This window comes from Chanos chanos, chromosome 3 (genome assembly GCF_902362185.1).
Source record: "Chanos chanos chromosome 3, fChaCha1.1, whole genome shotgun sequence".
NCBI lineage: Eukaryota > Metazoa > Chordata > Actinopteri > Gonorynchiformes > Chanidae > Chanos > Chanos chanos.
The window spans coordinates 33422501-33443185 of NC_044497.1; the positions used below are offsets into that span (position 1 = coordinate 33422501).

A 20685-nucleotide genomic window follows, 5' to 3' on the forward strand; every position below is an offset into this window, starting at 1 on the left:
CAGGAGATTGCTGTATATTACAGTATTGGATGACGACACAGTCTGGGATAAATGGCAGTGTTTGTGGGATTAGTGGGGTTTATGTCTATTGGAAGCGAGAGTGAGGCTAGTTATACTCTGATAAAGAGCAGGCTTGGGGTGTAGGAATGGTGTGACTGCACTCTGTCCCACGCTCCAAAGGTTCACGTCACACTGAACGGTGCAAACAGAGTGGACGTCAAGCAATTATACACACAGTAAAAAACTAGAGGTCACAGTCAGCACTACCCACTCTGTCCTGCATTATGGTAATAGAAGGAGAAGAAAAATGAACTGAAGCATAGGGACACCATTAATGTAAGAAATGTGTGGTAAAACTTAGTTTTGGACTATCTGATATAATATTTAATAAAGTCCATTATTAATGCCATATAGACCTAATGTGTAAAAGAAAACAAATTATGAGAAAGCCCAATGATTTCTATCATATGAAGATCAGTGACCAATGGGATCCAGCCCTCAAGGGTTTCAGATCATTATTAACTTTGTATAAACAGTGGAGTCTTGGCCTAACCAGTAATCAAATCATTCTATTAGAGCAAATCCTTTAACAGGTCATTCTGTGCTGGTTTAGCGATCCTAAATGTCATGACTAGACTGAGTTATCAACATGTTTTGTGTGGAAATGAAGTCATGATTCTACCACAGTGCCCATGTAGGCAGAGACAAATAATGATGTGTGTTTTCTTTTGCTCACATCACTGACAGGTTTACAACACTGAGGGTGTTAAGTGCTGAAGAGACTGTGTTTATCAGATTCAGACTCAGCTTCTGCCTCGCGCTGTGCACCTTACTGATGATGTAGTAACAAAAATGTTTTCCGTGACAGGAAGTCCAGGCAGAGCAGGAGTGTCAGGAGTCAAACAACCTTTTCTGTTCACACCATCTTTTTTTATTGCACTTTAGGCCATCTATCTGTCAAAACTTGACAGTTTGCAGTGAAGCAAAGATAAGCTTTGAGCAAAAGTTATTACGAGCTTTATGATCACCAAGGAATGATATCTCCAGATTTGCAGTGATGAATCCCACCCCCCCACCACCACCACCATTATTTTATTTTATCTCAGGCAGGAAGCTTAATGTCAAACATTTCAGTATTGTGTGTCAACCTAAAGGTATTTTCAAAAATAACTTCCCAACTTTTAACCTACTGCTTAACCTACTCTTGTCTCTGAAGGCACAGAGAAACATGGCCAACTGTGGTCATTCTATTCATACCACACAAGTACTCACCCCACAGGGTCTAGCTCTGGGAATCCTCAGTACAGTGTCACAGTGACACTAAGAATTACACAATAACTGTCAATAAACAGTTTTCTAGCTTCAGCTACCATGTGAAATACAGGTGAACCATTTTGGCAATGTATTAGTTAGTGTAGCAGGCCCAGCATATGTTTTCAGTAATGTAATATAACATTCAGTTTATTTAATTTGGTTAACATTTCTCTTATGATTACAGCAGATTCAAAGAGCTTACAAATCACCTCAACTGTAGAGTATTAAGGTTAAATAAACGGCATAAGCCACAGTCTCTAATATGCAAGAGAAGGTACATACCTGACAATTTAAAGAAGTTAAGGCTTAATTAAGTGGAATAAACGTTGTTATTTGAAAAAACACAGCTATGTTAAAACACTGCATAATCAAAAAGTTAATAACCCCAATACAAAGAGTACACTATTGATAAAATCAAGAAATGAATATTTCCTCTTCAACATTCCTCTTTTCTGCCCACTCATAATGCAACATGTAGAAAATCAACAAATAAGGGCAAAGGGTGTGGCCTCTTGACTACACACTGCTACCACCTGTGCATGCTTAACTGAAACCAACATAGTCAACACACTGACAGGGACGACAATGAACAGAAAAACTGTTCTGTTTGGAGTGGGATTGATAGGGGTAAGACATGTGAGTTCATAGCAAATGAATACATATCCAAGTAATTCTTATGTACACTCCAACACAAAGACACAAGCGGGCACCCAAACGCTCTGACCTCTCACCTCAATCTATTAAGGTGTCTAGTTAGTAGGGGATCTTAGGGAATTAAAGTGGCAAAGGCTGCATCTTCAGACTCTAATCCGAGTCTAAAGTTGAAGAACAAACATGTTGTGTTTACTTATGTAATCAGCTAGACCTCAGTGTGCCGCCTGCACTGGGAAGGACAAGAAGGCAAGGCTGGGACACAACTGTGCCATGTAACCGGGACAAACCAGTTTCTCTGCAAGGTCATGCTGAGAGGCCGCCATGTAACATGCGTGTGCTTGTCTCAAAGCTGTGGACTATTTTCGCTGCTCTAGCATTGAAAAAGATCTGATGAATGCCTAAGACCGCATGCACGTGCACACAAACACAAACAAACACAAACAAACACAAACAAACACAAACGCGTATGCACACACATATGACAAAACATGCAAACCAGTTGCTTAAATGATTCAATTTTAATGTAGTCTCCAAACTCAAATGAAGATAAACTGCTGCTAACTAGCCTACCACAACTGTAAAAAAAAATCAAGACAACTGTTAGGTGTGTAAATTAAACTTTGTTGACTGGCTTGACATCACCAGACCCTGAAACAAGTGACTGCCAAACTGCCTGACCTCTCACCTCTAACTATTCAAATCTCCATTTAGTGGTAATGTGAGGGGAAAAGGTCAAGAACATTAATCAAGACCACAGTAAGCACTGTTGGCTTAAACCAGTCTGAGAGCATTTCTCATACCTACAGAGCAAGGACAGGGGGCAGGAAAACCAGACATTGCCATATCCTTACATGTGCAAAGATCCAGTAGTTTTGGATTATAAAAGACAGAGTCAAAAGTTAAATGTTGAACTAATTCAAATGTAAATCATAAATATTGGATGACTCGCGTTTAGACCTTTGTGGCCATTTTTTTTATACATTCATGAGGGCAACTCATATATTATGCATCCTCTTCTTCACAATATACTTCATTTGCATAACTGGGCGACATAATGACATGCCCTTTAGTGGGAAAAAAAATCTGCCATTACACTCAATGAATTAGAATCAATCATCTATTCTTCTTCTTCTTCTTCCTCTTCCTCTTCTTCTTCTTCCTCTATATTTGGAGGTTATTAATTGAGGTAACAATTTCAAAAGAGTTAGCCTCATTTGACCACAGTACAGCTATAAGGCACTCAGCAAAATTTCAAAATGTACAGTCTTCTTCCTGCACTTATTCTACTTTGTCAATCCGTTTATCAATTAATGATATATAAACATTAATTAATTTCTCCAGGTTTCTCTTCATAAGTTCTTAACATCAAGCATTCTCATAACAAATGTTCAAAGGGAGCTTCAGGTGCCCTAGTATTGAAACTTAATTTGAAAGTGAGAGTGCTGTTTGACAGCCCCTGGTTGCTTTTAGAAGCTGTCGCTCGGCCCATGGTGTCCCCTCCTAGTGGGATCTTGTCTCGTGGGCAGCCGTATTTATACCGTGGGCATTTATGTTACTGCTCACATATGCCAACTGAGACAGTGCCAAGGTCCTGCTGAGTGTATGTTAAAATGGTTCTATGAAACTAATTTACCTGCATGTGCAGAGAGTTCTAGGTTGCGCTCAAGTGATTGCTCATCTCTCAAGCAGGATGTCAGTTTGTGGTCAGAGACTGTTTTTCTCCATTGTCATGTTGTTCCATTGTTAAGTGTGTTTGTTTGTTTGTTTGTTTGTTTATGTGTATGTGTGTGTGTGTGTGGGGGGGGTGTATGTGTGAGAAAGAGAGTGAGAGAAGGAGGGAGAGAGAGAGAGAATGATAGAGAGAGAGAGAGAGAGAGAGAGAGAGAGAGGCTATTCACCAGACACATTGTAATGGTGATTTACATTTAAAAATGCGATGTAACAGGTTTCAACAACTCAACACAACATGCCTTAAATTCATACGATTTTACATTATGCACGCTTATGCATTGCCGTTAACAAGCTCAAAGTAACATGGTCTTTCCATGTCAAAATGGTTTATGACATCCACAACCGTCATTAGAAACAGGTTCACAAGATCGAAAGTTAGTTATCTACTCGTTAAAACTACGAACGAATAAACAGACAGAGGGCCAAGGAAACAAACGAAAGGTTATTTAACAGGTAAGAACTAAGTCATTACTGAAGCATGTATAATCTTAACATTACTGACCAAATGAACGTCGTAGTATTACGTGTGGCTTCCACCCACAATTAGACAAGGAATCGCCCAAACAACAGCACCAGAATACAGAAATGCAGGTACAATGCAGGTGCAAGCAGCACTATCCGCTCAACAAACATTTCGTTTCGATAAATAAATAGGGTTGTGTCATGATAGCCAGACATGGCCATAGTTCAGCTGTTTAAAAAGACACAAGTCTGTTCTCAACTAGCAAGTATGGGTGTGATCACTTCAGTTGAATAAGAGCAATAAACCGAGATAGAGTATAGACAAATCACTTCAACCTACTTACCCGAAATCTTGATCCATGGATTTAAAGAAGAATTTGAAGTTATTAATTGGTCGATTGTTGAGGACATTTTTAAAATCTGCTAGTGTGACTTTCTCTGGTGAAACCGTCAGTTTTACTAAGTAAGGAGTCTCCTCCTCATCGATATGATAAATTATTTTAGTTTCCGCCATGAAAATATGGATAGGACAATCATTGGAAAAAAATGAACATGGATTGCAGCAAAATAAAGATTAAAAACGTAAAATTTAGACGATAACATATGGCGACATTGCTTTCTATCTATTTAAGGTTGGAAAATGAATAGCCCTGTCTTTTTCTGAATGCACAGGTCCAGACATAATCTAATCCTAAACGTCTATTGCAGCGTCTGTAGGGTTTGCCTCTCCATACGGTTGCTCGGTCGGCAGTAAAACAGGAAGGGACGGCTCACATCCTTGCGTGTTCACTACGTTTCTAATTCCAATGTAATTTTACAGGTACGTGCTGCTCTCTAGTGGAGATTTTGTACAATCAGCTCTTGGCAGCACTTTTTCATGCAAGCCAGAGTTTATGTCATATTGTAATTAATTAGATATAACATAGTTTATAGTAATATAATGAATAAAGATAAATATTTCTCGTTAAATTACATTTGCTGGTCAAACATTATACCATGTCGGTTATTTTACATGAAACATTTATGTGCGATTAGTAACCTACTCCTGATTTATAGGTCGATAAACAAAACCAAAGAAAGAAAGAAGGAAAGAAAGATGTCCACTGTGTTTGTTGATTTACAGGTATTTTGTCTCTATGAAAAAATAAAAGTAGGTTTTCTGAAGTACAGCTCTTTGATATGTAACTTCATCTTCAGGCTATAATTTATTTTCAACAGCAGAGGGCAGACAGACTCTTTTCTCCACTCAGTTTACCATATTCAACCTCTTCTACATACAGCTTGTCAGAAAAAATAAAAGAGTGTGTTTTACAGGTTTATAGATTACTGTGTGAGGAAAAGACAAGAAAAAGAAGACACCAAAGGAAATGGTTTCATCTCTGGGAAATGTGACTGTTGGGTAGGTTACCCATTACAGGAGTAAACGCATTACACAAAAAGTCTTCCACAAGCTTAATGAATATAGCATCCCATTTTAGAGTGCACTGTTTTATTCCATAAAATTCCAGCTTCACATTCCAAGACAGTTCAGCAAGGCTTGGCAACACCAAACCACAGATCTTGGTCATTTTTTTTTCCTGAAATGAGAGCTTTTGGATCTGGAACAGCTTAGGCCAGACGACAATCACATGAAGATCCGCACAAAGGAAAAGCAAGATTGAAAGAGGAATGTTCTTAAAAGGTCAGTAGGGTTTTGTTTGTTTAAATTCAGATGTGTTGGTGGTATTCATGCTGGCGATTTCTCACAGGCGTGTTACGCACTTCTCTCGTATATCTATCACTTCAGTCATATTTAAGATCATATCAATATCTATCACAGAGGTGATCCATATCCTTCTTTTTAAACTGTGCATATTTGTATGTAAAAGTTTGAGCAACAGAAGGAAGCAGTTTACTGACAGATCTGATATTGACTGGTTCTAAACTACATATTACATGGAAGACAGGAAAACTCTCTTAACTGTGTTAAGCATGGGAAAAAATCCTAAATAAATGTTCACTCAGAACGCATGTACAAAGTTTTTCATGTGATTATTTCTACACTTCACTCCACTTTGGTGGTTTATTTACTGTAGCATTTGTAACATAGTGCTCTAGTTACCAAATGTAATCGACAGGATTGATAAACTAGTGATGTTGCAGCTCCTGTGTTTACATATTCTAAGCAGTAACCTTTTGATTTTGGAAAATATCACTTCACAACTCCTAACTATGTGACCTTTTCTTCTGGTGATGATATCATGAGTGAGCTAAACAGGGTGTCTCCACAAACTAGAATTTGTGTAGTTACCATAAAATGAGATGTTTTGTTATTTAAAAAAATGAGAAAAACACAGATAACATAAAACAAGCCTTACTTACAATGCATAACAGTACTAACAGGACAGAGAAGTCTTGGTTTCAGTTGCCAGCTTTCATTTGACGATTTGTTTGCAGTATTTTGTTCAAGTGTAGAATTCTGTATAAAACCATTATGTCTGGCTTGAGCATAGCATACAGCATTTCAAGAGTACATCTTTTTTATTATTACTTTTTATAATCATTTCCTTACAATCCCTGTGAACTTACATGCATGATGTGAAACAAATTTCTGTGTTCATATCTAATTTCTTCATTCATTACCAAACTCTCAACATGCCACATCCCCTCTAATCTCCTTTTTATCACAGACAAAGGCACATACATTTCAGATCTTACTAACATACAAATACAAACACAAAAAAACATTATTCCTTTGTATGTGTGTAAATACTCATGTGCATATTTTATCTTTTGCAACACTAGTGACAAAGGATGAACATTTCATAGATGCATGACTCAGTTTAAATCTTGACCAATGCCTTTCACTCCGCTCTTTGTTTCTGAACAACCCACAAAACAAAAATACAAAACATGAAAGAAATTTTGACATTAGCCCAAAGAAGACCTGGTCATGTAAGGCATGAAAGTACATAGAATGAAAGAAAAGAAATACAAAAAGAATGTATCTATAAGAACAAAATAATATCCGAGGTTCGTTCGGTTCGCTTGCTTACAGGAACCAGCCCTCCTTAAGTAGCTCTGGATGCACAAACTTTTTTCTTTTTTTATTTCCTGAGATGAACCAGAGTTTATGCATCGCTCACTCACTGATCATTTCAAACTTCATCTGTTGTGGTTAATACTGTCAACTGAGAAAAAAACAACAACATTGCCTCCTCTTTAATTAAAGGCTCCTGCCCAAGCAAATGAAGAAAAGAAGAAGAAAATGAAACAGGTTGATCGTTAGCATTCCGCAGCAGGGGAAAATAGTGATGGTGCAGAGATGGTGCTGAATTTTGACGTAAGTATATCTGATCAATGTTCTGCTTGTAAGTCTTATGGCAAAATTCTTGGATGCATTCCTGTTAAACTCATTGTTAACACTTTTCTTCATAATATTGTCCTAATGAACCAAACTCAAGTTGTGACCTTGGAGGAAGGCCGAACAGTTGTGTTCAAAGAAGGTTAACAGAAATAGGATCATATAACGGAGGGACAACAACAAATTTACATTTTTTTGCAATAATACACTAATGTTACATTTCATAATCATTTCAATAAAATATATGTGTGTTCAATATGTTTGGATAAGATCAGGAATGAAAAAACAAAACATCAAAAGTCTGGCATTTCATCAGAAAAAAACGACAAACAAACAAAAAACAAAACAATGACATTTCATTTCCCTTTCAAGGTACAGTAAGAATCTCCTCTGGTTTTCTTGAAGCCACTGTCTCTCTCTCCACTCCTGTGTGCCCTGGACCAGCCAGCAGCACAAAACCTCTCATTTCCACGACATTTTCTCCATTTCTTCAAAGGAGGCGAAAGAAAGAAAGAAAGAAAGAAAGAAAGAAAGAAAGAAAGAAAGAAAGAAAGAAAGAAAGAAAAAAAACATGAATAAGATATTTTTCTATTGAATTGTATTCATGCTATTCATGGATGCACACAGTAGACAGTAAAATATAGCTACCCTTATTGAGGTCAATGACTTTTGGGGACGGATAATTGTTCGTCTCTGCCCTCTCCTTCATAATGTTGTTCTTGTAATCTAAGGCAAAGAAAAGTCATGCTTGCAATGATTAAGAGAACAGTTTCTGTGTACCTCCATGAACATGGTGTTAAACACATACGTACGTGGACATGTATATTGTTAAGACATTCCGTACCCAGTCGAACATCTGCCTGAGGGCAGCTCCTCAGTTCGCTGGACTCCAGTTCAATGGCTGCACTGTGACCTCTAGTAAATTAAGACAACACATCTCATGAATCTGCTTGCTCTGAAAACAGGGCTTGGTGACAGCTCTGTTTACAATGTATGGTGGAAAATTCTTTTTAAAATTCTGTTCATTTCTAAATAAAACATGTGCCATTTATAACTATTTTTAAACACGTCGGTCACTTACCGTTCACATCTGCGCACATCATACTCAGACCCTGAAATAAACGTAAACATTTTGGCAACTCAGTATTGAATCAAACACAATACTATAGATCAATGTGTGCAGATCTGTCACCAATGTGTTTCTTTTACTTTTTTTTATTTTTAATTTGAAGTCACCCAGTTTACTAATCATTTTATGTTTTGTTGTGACAGCAGTCATAAACCATCTTGATCGTCTATGGGACTAAGTGCTTTCCCTAGGGCCACGTTAGTGAACCATCATGCTTACATAAATCAAAAAGAACATCTGCAGTGCAGCCATACCTCTCTTTCTGCACCGCCGTGTTGACAGAAGGATTCCAATGAGGATGAGAGTCAGTAAGAGGAGGATGGCTAAGATGTAGCCTATCTGATGCAGTAAATGTGTTTGATTCTCAGGAAGGATGACATTTAAAACATGTGGCCTCTCCACCATGTTTGTGTCTGAAAAAAGAGAAAAAAGAAAAGACAGATTAGGGGATGATTGCTTTTTTTGTTTTTTTGTTTTTTGACGTTCGTTGAACATCCATCCAGTCACTTGAGGATTGTTGAGATCTAAGGCAAACAAAGAAAAACTGACTGATGATTTGTAAAGATCTGAACTGATAACTTTGGAATGAAAACAAAAGCATTATTACCTCTGAACTCAAAAGAATTTGTTTGTTTGTTTTTTTGAGTATTTCTGTTTGAAATCTGGAAAATAGCACCGCTGTTTGCTCTTCATTTCTTGCTCTGTGTCTGTGCGGAGCAAGCTGGAGTGAAATACGGTTTCATGTCAAAATGGGTCTGAGTTTGTAATGAGTTCCAGACCTGATGTCATGCCACAGCAATGGAGAAAAAAACACAACTCGACAAGAGAAGGGGAAGAGGGAGGAGGAGAAGAAGGAGAAAGACAGATTTTGTTCTGTGGTCAGCCTGTCTGTTGGTATTTTCTACTTATTTATTCTCCTCCAAGACCTCGGAATGCTTTTAATAAAAACTAATTAAATTCTATCTGCTGTGTGATTAGTTTTGCATAACACTTGCTCATGAGTCAAAATAAACAAACACTGAAGATAAACCACTTTTATGTTGGAGATCATTTAATACTTGCATGTTGACTCATTGTTTATTAGTAGCAGTATTATTGTCTATCAGTATTATATGATTTTGCTGGATTTTATGAGAACATTAGAAATGAATGTGTGTTACTGTAATATCAGGAAAATGTTCTTTGCCAGACTGCTGCATTCTGGGGCATGCTCAAAGATTCTATGGTATTCTATTTTACACTATCATGATCATTTGCCATAACTCTAAAACTAATTCAGCATTATCACTAAACTGACTTGCAAACAATTTAAGAAGTTTGACTTATCACAATGGAAGATTAGCAAAGAAGTAGTACATCAATTTACTATTAAAAAAAACGAGAAAACAGTCCATGACCATTGGATAAGATGATGTGAGCAGATGAACTGTAGATTTGGACTGAGTTGTTTTATAGGGTTGAGCTGAGGACACTTTGGAAACAGTCAGACTCCAGCCCAGAACGGTTTGACCTTGAGCCACGAAGAATAGTTATCCACGACAATGCTAGAAGAAGACTAACATCACAAACTTCTCCACCCACTAAAGTCTTTGGCTATATTCAGGCTATATTCACAAAGTTATGATGCTATTTAACATATTATTAACATATTAACCAAAACAGTCTTTACTCATATCTCTTTTGACTAAAATCATTTTAGTTCTTCTGGCGGAAATAACAGATATGCACATAGCAGCCAGTACAAAACATTTGTACTGGCTGTGGATATTTATAAAAAACCATCTGTGTACATGATTATACCTTCAAGAAAAGGTTTAGGGCAAAATCATTCTTCAGTTATCCAGAAAACCTTGAGCCGTTGTAAACTAGCCTGCTGCTAAGACTTTCATGCCTCTGTGTAAAAAGGGGATGGAGTGGTCAAGACTCTTAAAGGGATGTGATTTAACAGGAACCACTGGCTCCTACAGCATTCTTTCATGTCACAGCAAACCAGATGTTAGGCAGATGTAGTCGACTTCCTCTGTGCTAAAAAAAATATCACATGACCAGTTCTTGGCATACATAGATTTTTGCCCCAATTCATTTAGGGTAAAAATTTGTGCACCTCCTTTAGAAAAATAAGACATTTTTCTTTCTTTTTGTTGCATAATCAGGGTGTCTTCTTAACGGAAAAATGAAAAGCTTTTCCGATGAAACTCAATATAGTTCCTTTATGATCGCATTTCAGTTTAATTCTTGCCTTAGATGGCCTACAAAACGCTAACATTTTACAAGTAGCAGTTTACAATTTACCGTCTTCACTGAAAAGAAAGAAAAATTGAGAACTAGAAAGAAATCATCTCAGTTTCTGTTTATAAACAGACACACACAGAAGAGAAAAGCAAAAGCTTTTGCAGAAGTTATGCGGAATCTATGATGTTATCTTCTTTTTTATTTCCATACCCTCAGTCATGTAATGTCATATCTGTCATATCTATGATCTTTCTCTCCTATTGGTTCTAAATGTAATTAAGACAGAATAGCAACTCGTACTTATTCCCCATATAACACCGCATTATACCGAATTAATTTCTTTTGCAACAATCTTTATGTCTGTTCCGGCCAGTGTTACATTTAGCCCACAATCTGTTACAGTCTGCCTGCCTACAGAGTACAGTATAACTTCTTTTCCTGTGTACCTTTGAGTTTAACTGTGACCTACCAGCGTAACACACAAGTGCACTTAACTAAAGTGTGTAACGGTAGCAATGACATGTATGTTGTACTGAAATATTATTACTCTAGCTCAAATCATCGTTTTTGTAAGCAAGCACAGAAAACAAAAAATGTTTGACAAATGACCACTTGAGCAGTGGGAAAAGGAATGTGTTAACAAAACACGCTCAATTTCAAGAGAATGCATGTGTTTGTGTGTCTCCCTCTCTCCCCCCTTTACTTTCTGAGTCCAGATTGAGTATGTCTAAAACATTTGGCTAAATCAGCAGAGAAAAAAAAGTCTGCAAATATACCCCAGTTCTCCCCTCCCCCCTCCCCCCTCACCCCCCACTCCCTCTAAATGTGCACTTGAGGAAGAAAACATACACAAAAGAAGGCCCCAGAACCAAACAGGGGACGCAAAAGACTGCAGCTGCATTCAGAGTTGACAGAGGTGTACAAACTGAACACAGAACAAAACAAGACATATGTCATGAACTGCATCATGACAACATGTTTCAAATATAAAACATCAGTCGCATCCACACCTATCTCTTCAGAGACAAAATACAGTTCAAACATGGAAAGACAAGACCTTACTTTGCATGCGACTACAATCAAAAAAAAGAAAAAAAAAGAAAGCTAATAATAGGAAAACACAGTATCTCTTACTAGGGTCGTCGTTGGAGAGGTCTGGTGGAGCTTCAGTAGGGTCAAACACTGGCGGCTGAACTGGATTCAGGGTAGACACAGAGGATCCCACAATGACCCTAAAGATGCGCCTCTCGTGCAGGCCGCAGTAGTGGTGGTGCAGGTGGCATGAGTACAGGCCCTTGTCGGAAGGCTGAAGATCCGAGATGGTGAGAGAGAAATCCCCACGTGAGAAGGCGTCTGTGGAGATGTTCATCTTACTGAGCAGAAAGAGCGGGCCGTATTTTCGGTTCTCCCCAGAGGCATACAGGTCGATGAGGCGGTCTGCCCGGTCACGGGACACTCCGGGCGCCTGCCAGTCCCAGTGGACCACTTGCTGCTGCCCTTCCGCCTGCTGCCCCTCCGTCCACAATGGTCGGCGGTTCACACAGGGCAAAACCACGGACTTCCCCACCAACACCACAAACACAGACTTCTCGCCATCCCAAATACGCTTCTCCTTTCGAGCTAAAGTTTCAGATACATGGCTATGTCAGTATGAAGAATGCTGATGAATAGATAGCTTAATTCAATGTATCTTTAAGGATCCTACAGAGAATAATGAAAACTGTTGTTTAACATTGAATTTCTTTGGGTCTATTTTCAGTTTTTAAAATGTACACATGGACAACATCAAGCAAAATGAGTTATAAAAGAAAGAACTCATTGCCAGGAAACACTCTTACGTGATTTGGTGACATTGAGCTGAATATGCATGGACTGGTGAAGTTTGCAGTAGTGGTGATGCAGGTTACAGGTATAGATACCCTTGTCATTCATTCCCACATCTACATAAAATCAAAACAGACAAAAATATAGTGATATGATTGCTTACTGTAACCAGGGTCTCTAAAGTAGTGTTTGTACAATTCTTTATCTAAACTGAGGCAAAAGTCTTACTGTGAATGACCAGGGAGAAGTTGCCATTGCTGAAAGCATCTTTGGACATGGTGATGCGACCTTTGTTGTAAGCATTATAGACGCGCTCAGATCCTCCTGAGAACATGTCTATAACGCGCTCTACGGTATAGTCCGGACGGCTTCGGATCACATCCCAGTGCACCACACGCTGGCGGTCCCGCAGACGGTCCTGCCTCCACACCATCCGCTGGTTGTGACACGGAAGCACAGCCTTTGACCCCGCTGGGATGGTGAGGTTCCTCGCCTCCACTACCACGCTCTGCACGCTGACCTCTCCCCACACTGATACACACACACACACACACACACACAGTCTACTTTGGCAGGCACTTCACTAAGAGAACATCATGTGGGCTTCATGCATGAAGTATTACATTGTTTTACAATGTGTCACCTATACAGTGCTATTACAGTGCTAAATATTTTGACTGAGGGAAGGCAATATTAAAATATAAGTCAATAAAACAAATACATACCACATGGAATCAGGATGGCCACACAGACTGAAAAGCAAAGAAATGAGCTGTACTAATGAAACATTAAAATGAAATATCAACTGTAAGAACAAACATATGATCATGGACACATAACCCTGTACTGTGTTTCTCTTTTTGAAGTTGAAATCATTTTATGTTTAAGTGTCTTCCAAGTTTGCCCCTCCCTCCCCCTTTCCCCTTAAGCACTAATACATCTGCCACTTTACCAGTGCGCCAACACAAAGAAACACAGCACAGAGCCTCTATTCATTCATCCCTGCCTCCTTAAAGTCGCCGGTCCAGACACTAAGCACTGTCTGCATTCACAAGTCAAATGATAAGGGTGCTTTGCAAAGTAAATGTTAGCCGTTCTTGTTTTAGCACAAGACAACCAAAGCAAAGCACACTGTGCAGCTGTTTAAAGGACTTTCTGCTAATCTCCTCTTCATAACTGCACAAATGAGATCTGTTTGTGTATTTGGGATGTGTGGAAGTGCTGTATTTGGTGGTGTTACAGAAAGGAGTTCACTGACTCAGCATGCACTCAGTCAACTCTTTGTACAATTCAATTCTGTGTGTTTTGGTCATTGCAGGATAGATTTTATGTCTTTTGGTAATCACAGAATAGATCAACACTGTTGTACATACAAACAAACCTTCTGTGATTCATCTCCTGTGTAGGAGGGTGGTCGTTTCATTCCTAAGTTCAATGTCCTATTTTTATATCCTATGGCCCCTCCGAAGCCCCAAGTCCTGGCCCACAGAATTACAAAACTGTATTGCATTTAACAGTGTATTAAAACTGTTTTTTTTTAAATAGTAGTTTATTGTTATAGTTTAGCTTTTATACTTTATTATTCAGAGTTCCGTAAAATTAATTATTGATATTGTTCATTATTCATATAATTTACCATTACTAATTGTTTCTCATACAAAATACATTTCTTACTTAGAAAAAAAAAACAGCATAGCAGAAAAGAGAGCAAAGTCAAGTCTATGTATGTGCTCCAGTGTAACCTAATTAAAAGAAAAGGAAACAAAACAGTACTGCAAAAGTAGTGTGGGCATAACACACATCATCAGTCATTCAAATCATTGAAATGTGTTACGTGCATCTGAAACCAACTGAAAAACTCAAAAGTTGCTAGACATGTTGAATGCCCAGCATAAAGATCAGAAAAGCTACGCGGTCCTCGGGTAATTGTAATGGTTAATGGTCGGTAACCAAAGCTGGAGTCTGATTCCTCCACTGAAAGTGTGAACCATGCAGAGTTCCAGACCCTATAATTTTCCCCAATTTTCCCCCACTAAAGCTGTGTCTGGCACCGGACCTTCAGTAGGACCAAAATCTGAAAACGGCCATGCTTAACAACAGGAATTAACTATAATGACTCCACATCAAGCAAAATTGTAACCTGCATTTTCCCCTCAGTCTTCTGTGCTGAAGTGATGTTAAAATGGGCAAATAAAACATACGAGGTCTCCAGCTGTGGAATAAAAACAGATAAACCTTCACCGAAAAAGTTGGCCAAAGTAAATGCGTTAATATCTGAAAATAACCTGTCTAAGATTCAGTGTGCACAAAAGTGCTAGTGAGACAGAGTTTGTCAGTACCGACCAGTCGAGAACACGGACACAGTCTCACACAAAGAGCTTTTCATAGACACTCTTTACTCAGGATGAATATCTGGCCTCTGGTGTGAAGTTTTGCTCACAATCTGGAGGCTTGAATCAAACTCAGCTTCTTGTTGAGAAACTCTGCCTGACATTTGCTGACACTGCACTCCCACACCAACTATTTTCTTTACTCTGATTCTACTTTGACATCCATCTAAAATGAATCATGTCCTCTGTCCCTTCCAGAATATTCCTCTCCTGTGGAGTTGCTGTATGAGACTCTGCTCCTATTTTACAGTGATTCACATTTAGTCATTGGTGAGAGAGTATAACTGACACCCGTAATGACAGGTTTGGAAGATTTGTACTAACTCAGCACAACACCAAGCTAATTTACCCACTGTGACCACACTTAACTCAAAACACATTGGGGCAAGACCCCCCCGCAAAAAAAAAGCACCCACCTAAATATGATTTACAGCAATGCTTTTTGGCTCAAATACAAGGTTAAATGTATTTATTTATGCATAAATATATAGCAGACTAGACTCACAAATGTTTATATAAATTTTCCTCATAAAATTTCCCTTGCATTAAAAACACTGAATCTTCACACTAACATGTAACAAAAATGTTGTCAGTCGGTTGCTAAATAGAGGGAAGGAAGATGATTTGCATCAATTACACAGGGAATCTGAGGATGTTTTACACATTTTGGCATTTTCACAAATGATCAGTGTCTCTAATTGTGATATGCAAAATAATCATAGACTAACAAAGGCATGCTTACAAAAAAAAAAAAAAAACAAGGGGAAAAACAAAAAAAAAAAAGAACAATGCTGTATGCGAACCCTTTCGAGGGTTCCCTGAAAGAAAGTTGCATAGAAAACAATTTACTCACTCTGCAGCGGCAGAAGCATGCCTGGCAATGTCCGTACTGATGCCTCCATTTTAAGACAAACTGTTTTTGGCTAGGACGGTTTCACTCTTCGATGGAAATCTGAAAAGATGGTAACACCTGAGAAGTTTGTCGACCCGCGACAACAGAGTCAATGATGAACCTCCCCCTTGTTTGGACCACTGTATATGCCCCTCCCCATCTGTGCAATTCTACACCCTGCCTGCCCACCGAGCACTTCCATCTGCTCATTTTCAGCGCGTGATGATGTGGCTTCTTTAGAATATGTGTACAAAAAACAATCATCCAGACTCTTTTCTTCACTTACAGACTAACAATAAGAATGAGGTAAATATACAGCTGATTTAGAAGAACAATATATCAAACTCTGCCACTGGATTTGCTTTGCTCTATAATGTAAATTCTGAATATCCAGCTTTGACATGAGTGTTATGACGTATTTTTCCTCTTGTTAACTGGTTGCTTGTCCCGTTTGCATTTCTGAAAGACTGGCATGAACTTTGGAAACTCTTATGCTGTTACGTTTATGATTTCTTTACGCCATCACCAGTAAATAAATCACAGAAATGACTGCCAGATAAGACTAGATGATTCCATAACATTTCCACAAGACAGCAAAAGTTCAGGTCATCTCAACTCTTGTAAGAGAAAACAAATCCACTATTATTACATTTGGATATTAATCTAAAATTGGAACACTAGTGGAACTTTGGTGCTCTCTTGTGGTGGCCTAAGGACTTTCAGTTGCCTGAAAGAGTAGAGAACAAATTTACTCATTTAAAAAATCTATGCCATCTCAAAAGCAATTCTCTGTGAAATCTGTGGAAAATTAAGTCACAAAGTCACACAACACTCATATTAGGAGTTGTAAAGTCTGTTTATTTTTATTTGATCAGATATCACAATATGCACATACACTGAGCAGATTCCATGAATGAGTCCATCCCTTTTCTAGTGCTGCGCCACTCAAAACGGTAACATCACTGGCGGAGCTTTGAAGAGGGAAACCAGTCCTGGACAACTTAATTATTTCAATAGGATTCAGTGGACTTCTTGCCTACATGTATCACTCTCCCCTAGACTTATTCTGTTTTGTAAAAACCTTGGGAATGGTCCAGCCTTCAGGGACTTTTCTCAAGCCAGCCCGCCTCATAATTCTGGAAATGTCTTTCTCAAAACGACGCTGCAGGAAAAGAAAAAGAAAAAAGAAAAAAGAATGAGACAAAGATCAATTCGGACGTTAGACATTACACAAAACACAAGAAACATCAACTCTGTAGTGTTCACAAATGTTAATAAAGAATTGGTTGTTGCAAATAGAACTCTGTTGTGTAAAACAGAGAAGTTCCCATGTTGTGCGCATCATCGTGCTACAACACCGTTAATATAATGCAGTCAGAAACAGTTTAACAGAAAGAGAACAAATTTTCCAAATTTCATGCAAAAGCAGTCAAAAATCAGTACATATACATCCTATATACATATACAGTACAACTATATATCCTGTAACATTTCCGTTTCAGCATCATGGACTTTTGCCCACTTGAGGTTCTGATCCTTTACTGACCTGTTTTCTCTTCCTTCTGCCCTCTTTCACTCTCCTCCTCAGGAACTTGGTGCGTTTTAGTAGCTTCTTATATTTGTGGCGGTTCATCTTCCTCCTTCGAATCTCCAGCACATTTTTGCAACTCAGAGGTGTGGAGCCTTCACCATCTTCCAGAAGAGGAACCACAGAGGGAGGCAAGACCATGGTCTCTCCTATTAGCTCCCCTTCCTCCACAGGCTGAGGAGCCTCCAGGATTGGAGGTAATGAGTAACGTAGAGAGAGCCAGCTCTCAAGAGGAGATACTGAGAGTTTCCGAGGCACTAGGACCTCCTCTAAGTCCGGATCAAGAGGTGTCCATAATTTTGGAGGTTGCTTATTGTCAGCTGCAGATGTCAAATGTCTTTGCGTGTAATGTATTCCCACGCAGCAGGCAGGAGGGGGATGCTGGCCTGCACTGCATAACGTTGGGCGCAAGTAATGCAGTGAACCTGGCAAAGGGAGAGCAGACGAAGACATAAACACATATAATAAGTACTAATTTATCGTGGTGGAGGATAGGAACTCAATCGCAGGAGCAATATATAACAGGGTCATGATGAATACTACATACAGTCTTGCATACTGAAGGATACATACACATTAAAATACATATTAAACTCTATGAAGTAGCCTACTAATATAGCTTTTTGGAGCACCAGGGCACTTAAATTCAGAAAGTTATGGGTTATTCAGTGTTCTTCTAAAATCAGTAGCGGGTACATTTATTTTTCAGTTGATGTTTTCTGAAATAGAGAACCCTGAAATGCTTTGTGATGTGAAATGATGGTCCATGTGTTATTATACTTCAGTTGTACAAAAATAAAATGGTATTGCTCACCGCATACTCGAGAAAGCAGATTTAATCGTGGAGCCACACGTGTGATGAACATGTCTGTGAGCTACGATCTTAACAGCGTCATAGGTGTTACGCCTGAATCAAGTTCCACCGGATGTGGAAGACACACAGAACCACGTCCAAATCCTATACAAGTAAACAACGACAATAATAATCATAATAATAATACATTACACTGAATAAGTGTCAGGGTGATCAAATGTGCACGTTTTGTTTTATACCTATATATTCATGCCTTTATTTCAAGCCAACTCCATTACTGTAATGCACTTTTTACTGGCTTCCCGAAAAAAAAAAAAAAAACAACACTGAGAGACTTCAGCTCATTCAAAACTCTGCAGCTGAGCTATTAACCAGAACGAAGAAGAGAGAGCACCTTAGTCCAGTTTTAGCTGCTCTGCACTGGCCTCCTATAACATTTAGAATTGATTTTAAGGGCCTCTTCCTTATATGCAAAGCGCTTAATGGACTTGAACCGAGCTACACTGCTAACTCCCACGTTAAGTGCGTACCTTCAAGAACACTGCAATCATCTGCTGTTGGTTTATTGGAGGTTTTAAGCAACAGACGAAAGAAAATCGGGGATGCAACCTTTGATTATTATGCCCCAAAGCTATGGAACACACCACCTATACATATCAGGGAAGCCAGCTCACTAAATGTTTTTAAAAGAAAGCTAAAACCTTATCTCTTCACCCTAGCCTTTAACTAGCTATGACTTTCCTCATACAGGTCTAAAATTCTTTTTTGCACTTCGTTTTGCACTTATGCACTGCTGCACTTCTTTTAAAATGTTCTATTTTACTTGGTTTTACGCATTCTATGTATTCTCTTATTTTATTTTATTGGGTTTTATTTTCAGTCTTATTTTCCCTGTTTTTATGTTCAGTCTACGTCTACTGTCATGTGAAGCACTCGGTACATGTAATTTCAGCATTGTAAAGCACTTTGAGCTGCATTTCTTGTATAAAAAGGTGCTATATAAAGTTTATTATTCTACCACGATCTACACTGTCTTTCTTTAAAAGTACAGTGAACGCAGAGAGCTGTCTGCCAGTCCCAGCTTTTCACTGACACTGCAAGTCGATCTCGTCATTAACTATGCGCTAAACGAACTGAGTAAATGTCATTTAAACACAACCAATCAACCTTTAAAAAACTAAATTGTGTTTTTACACCACGTCGCAAATAATATATTTTCAAATCGCACAAGAAAGACCACTGTTATATAATCCAAATAGGGTTAGCACAACCAATATTAACATATCCGTTAGCATACCAATTTTTGAAGTGATGGCATTAACAGTCACCTCGGAGCACACTCGGCGTTGTTAGCATGATTTAGCAGCCAAATGGCCGACAAGACATTCATTGTTCTGTCCAACTTCAACAGATTTTAATATAACAAATAAGCCAGAAACACTACAACTTTCCCCAAATGACTTACCGAAATGGTTAGTGTGGCTGCTCAATGTGACTCCATCTACTTCCTGTCCGTTTGCGTAAACCTTCCCCCCTATATTTAATGTTTCCCTAGGTTCCTAAAATGCGAGTGGAATCTTTTTTTTATATATAATTCATGGTGCGTACGATTACTACTTGAAGCGGAGTACTGCGACCTACAGTTTAATGGTGTTGATAAAATCATGAACTTTGCATGTACAGCGGTCTTTGGTGTTAGTGTTTTGTTTTGTTTTGTTTTGTTAAATTGAGCGGTGTCAGTCCGAGCCATTTGGTCACTGTCTGCACTTGGATGAAATATTAGTTGTGTTTCATAGTGGAGGTTTGAGACTAATGGGAAGGTTCAACATCATCAGTGCAAGTGTCTGGAAAACTGTTTAGTGGTTTTGTAGTATGAGCTGAAATGACAGTTAAATTAATTTATTCATTTACACAAGAAGAGGATGAAAAATATTTATAGCTCCTTTCAATTATTTGGCCAGTGCTTCAAATATGAGTATATGTATGACAGACAATGTTGAACAAGACAGTAAATTGTATAAACTGGAAATGTTCCTCCTGCCTTTCACCAGAGGATGGCAGTCAATACAATGGCTGACATAGAGAGAGAGAGAGAGAGAGAGAGAGAGAGAGAGAGAGAGAGAGAGAGAGAGAGAAAGGGGGAGAGGAAGGGAAGGAGAGAGAGAGCGTGCATGCGTGCGTGTGTATCTTAATTTAACACCACTGCTGAAATGCTATGCACAGTTGCATTGGTCTCTGATGACATGCTATGTACTGTTGCATTGGTCTCTGATGAAATGTTATGTACTGTTGCATTGGTCTCTGATGAAATG

The 20685-nt window shown here is 38.6% G+C and overlaps 3 protein-coding genes across 4 annotated transcripts in view; all 3 read right to left on the bottom strand.

Moving 5' to 3' along the window:
- The window catches only part of dvl1a (dishevelled segment polarity protein 1a), a 30265-nt gene extending 25410 nt beyond the window's left edge, over positions 1–4855 (bottom strand). For both annotated transcript variants that reach the window (XM_030767094.1, XM_030767093.1), the window contains exon 1: positions 4506–4855. In XM_030767094.1, coding sequence (XP_030622954.1) covers positions 4506–4675 — 170 coding nt within the window. In that variant the 5' untranslated portion in view covers positions 4676–4855. The remainder of the gene's footprint in view (positions 1–4505) is intronic.
- A 3060-nt stretch (positions 4856–7915) lies between these two features.
- On the bottom strand, positions 7916–13137 carry mxra8b (matrix-remodelling associated 8b). The gene is made up of 8 exons (XM_030769786.1): positions 12918–13137; positions 12704–12805; positions 12000–12485; positions 8888–9046; positions 8586–8616; positions 8349–8419; positions 8153–8230; positions 7916–7992 (listed from the first exon to the last, which is right to left on the bottom strand). Exons 1-8 carry the CDS (start codon positions 13120–13122, stop codon positions 7967–7969), a joined length of 1158 nt encoding a protein of 385 aa, XP_030625646.1. The 5' UTR covers positions 13123–13137; the 3' UTR covers positions 7916–7966.
- A 3671-nt stretch (positions 13138–16808) lies between these two features.
- Positions 16809–19870, bottom strand: aurkaip1 (aurora kinase A interacting protein 1). The gene is made up of 4 exons (XM_030769355.1): positions 19839–19870; positions 18374–18517; positions 17518–17984; positions 16809–17133 (listed from the first exon to the last, which is right to left on the bottom strand). The coding sequence occupies exons 2-4, from the start codon at positions 18423–18425 to the stop codon at positions 17017–17019; spliced, it is 636 nt and encodes a 211-aa protein (XP_030625215.1). The 5' UTR covers positions 18426–18517; positions 19839–19870; the 3' UTR covers positions 16809–17016.
- Between the last annotated feature and the right edge of the window lie 815 nt (positions 19871–20685).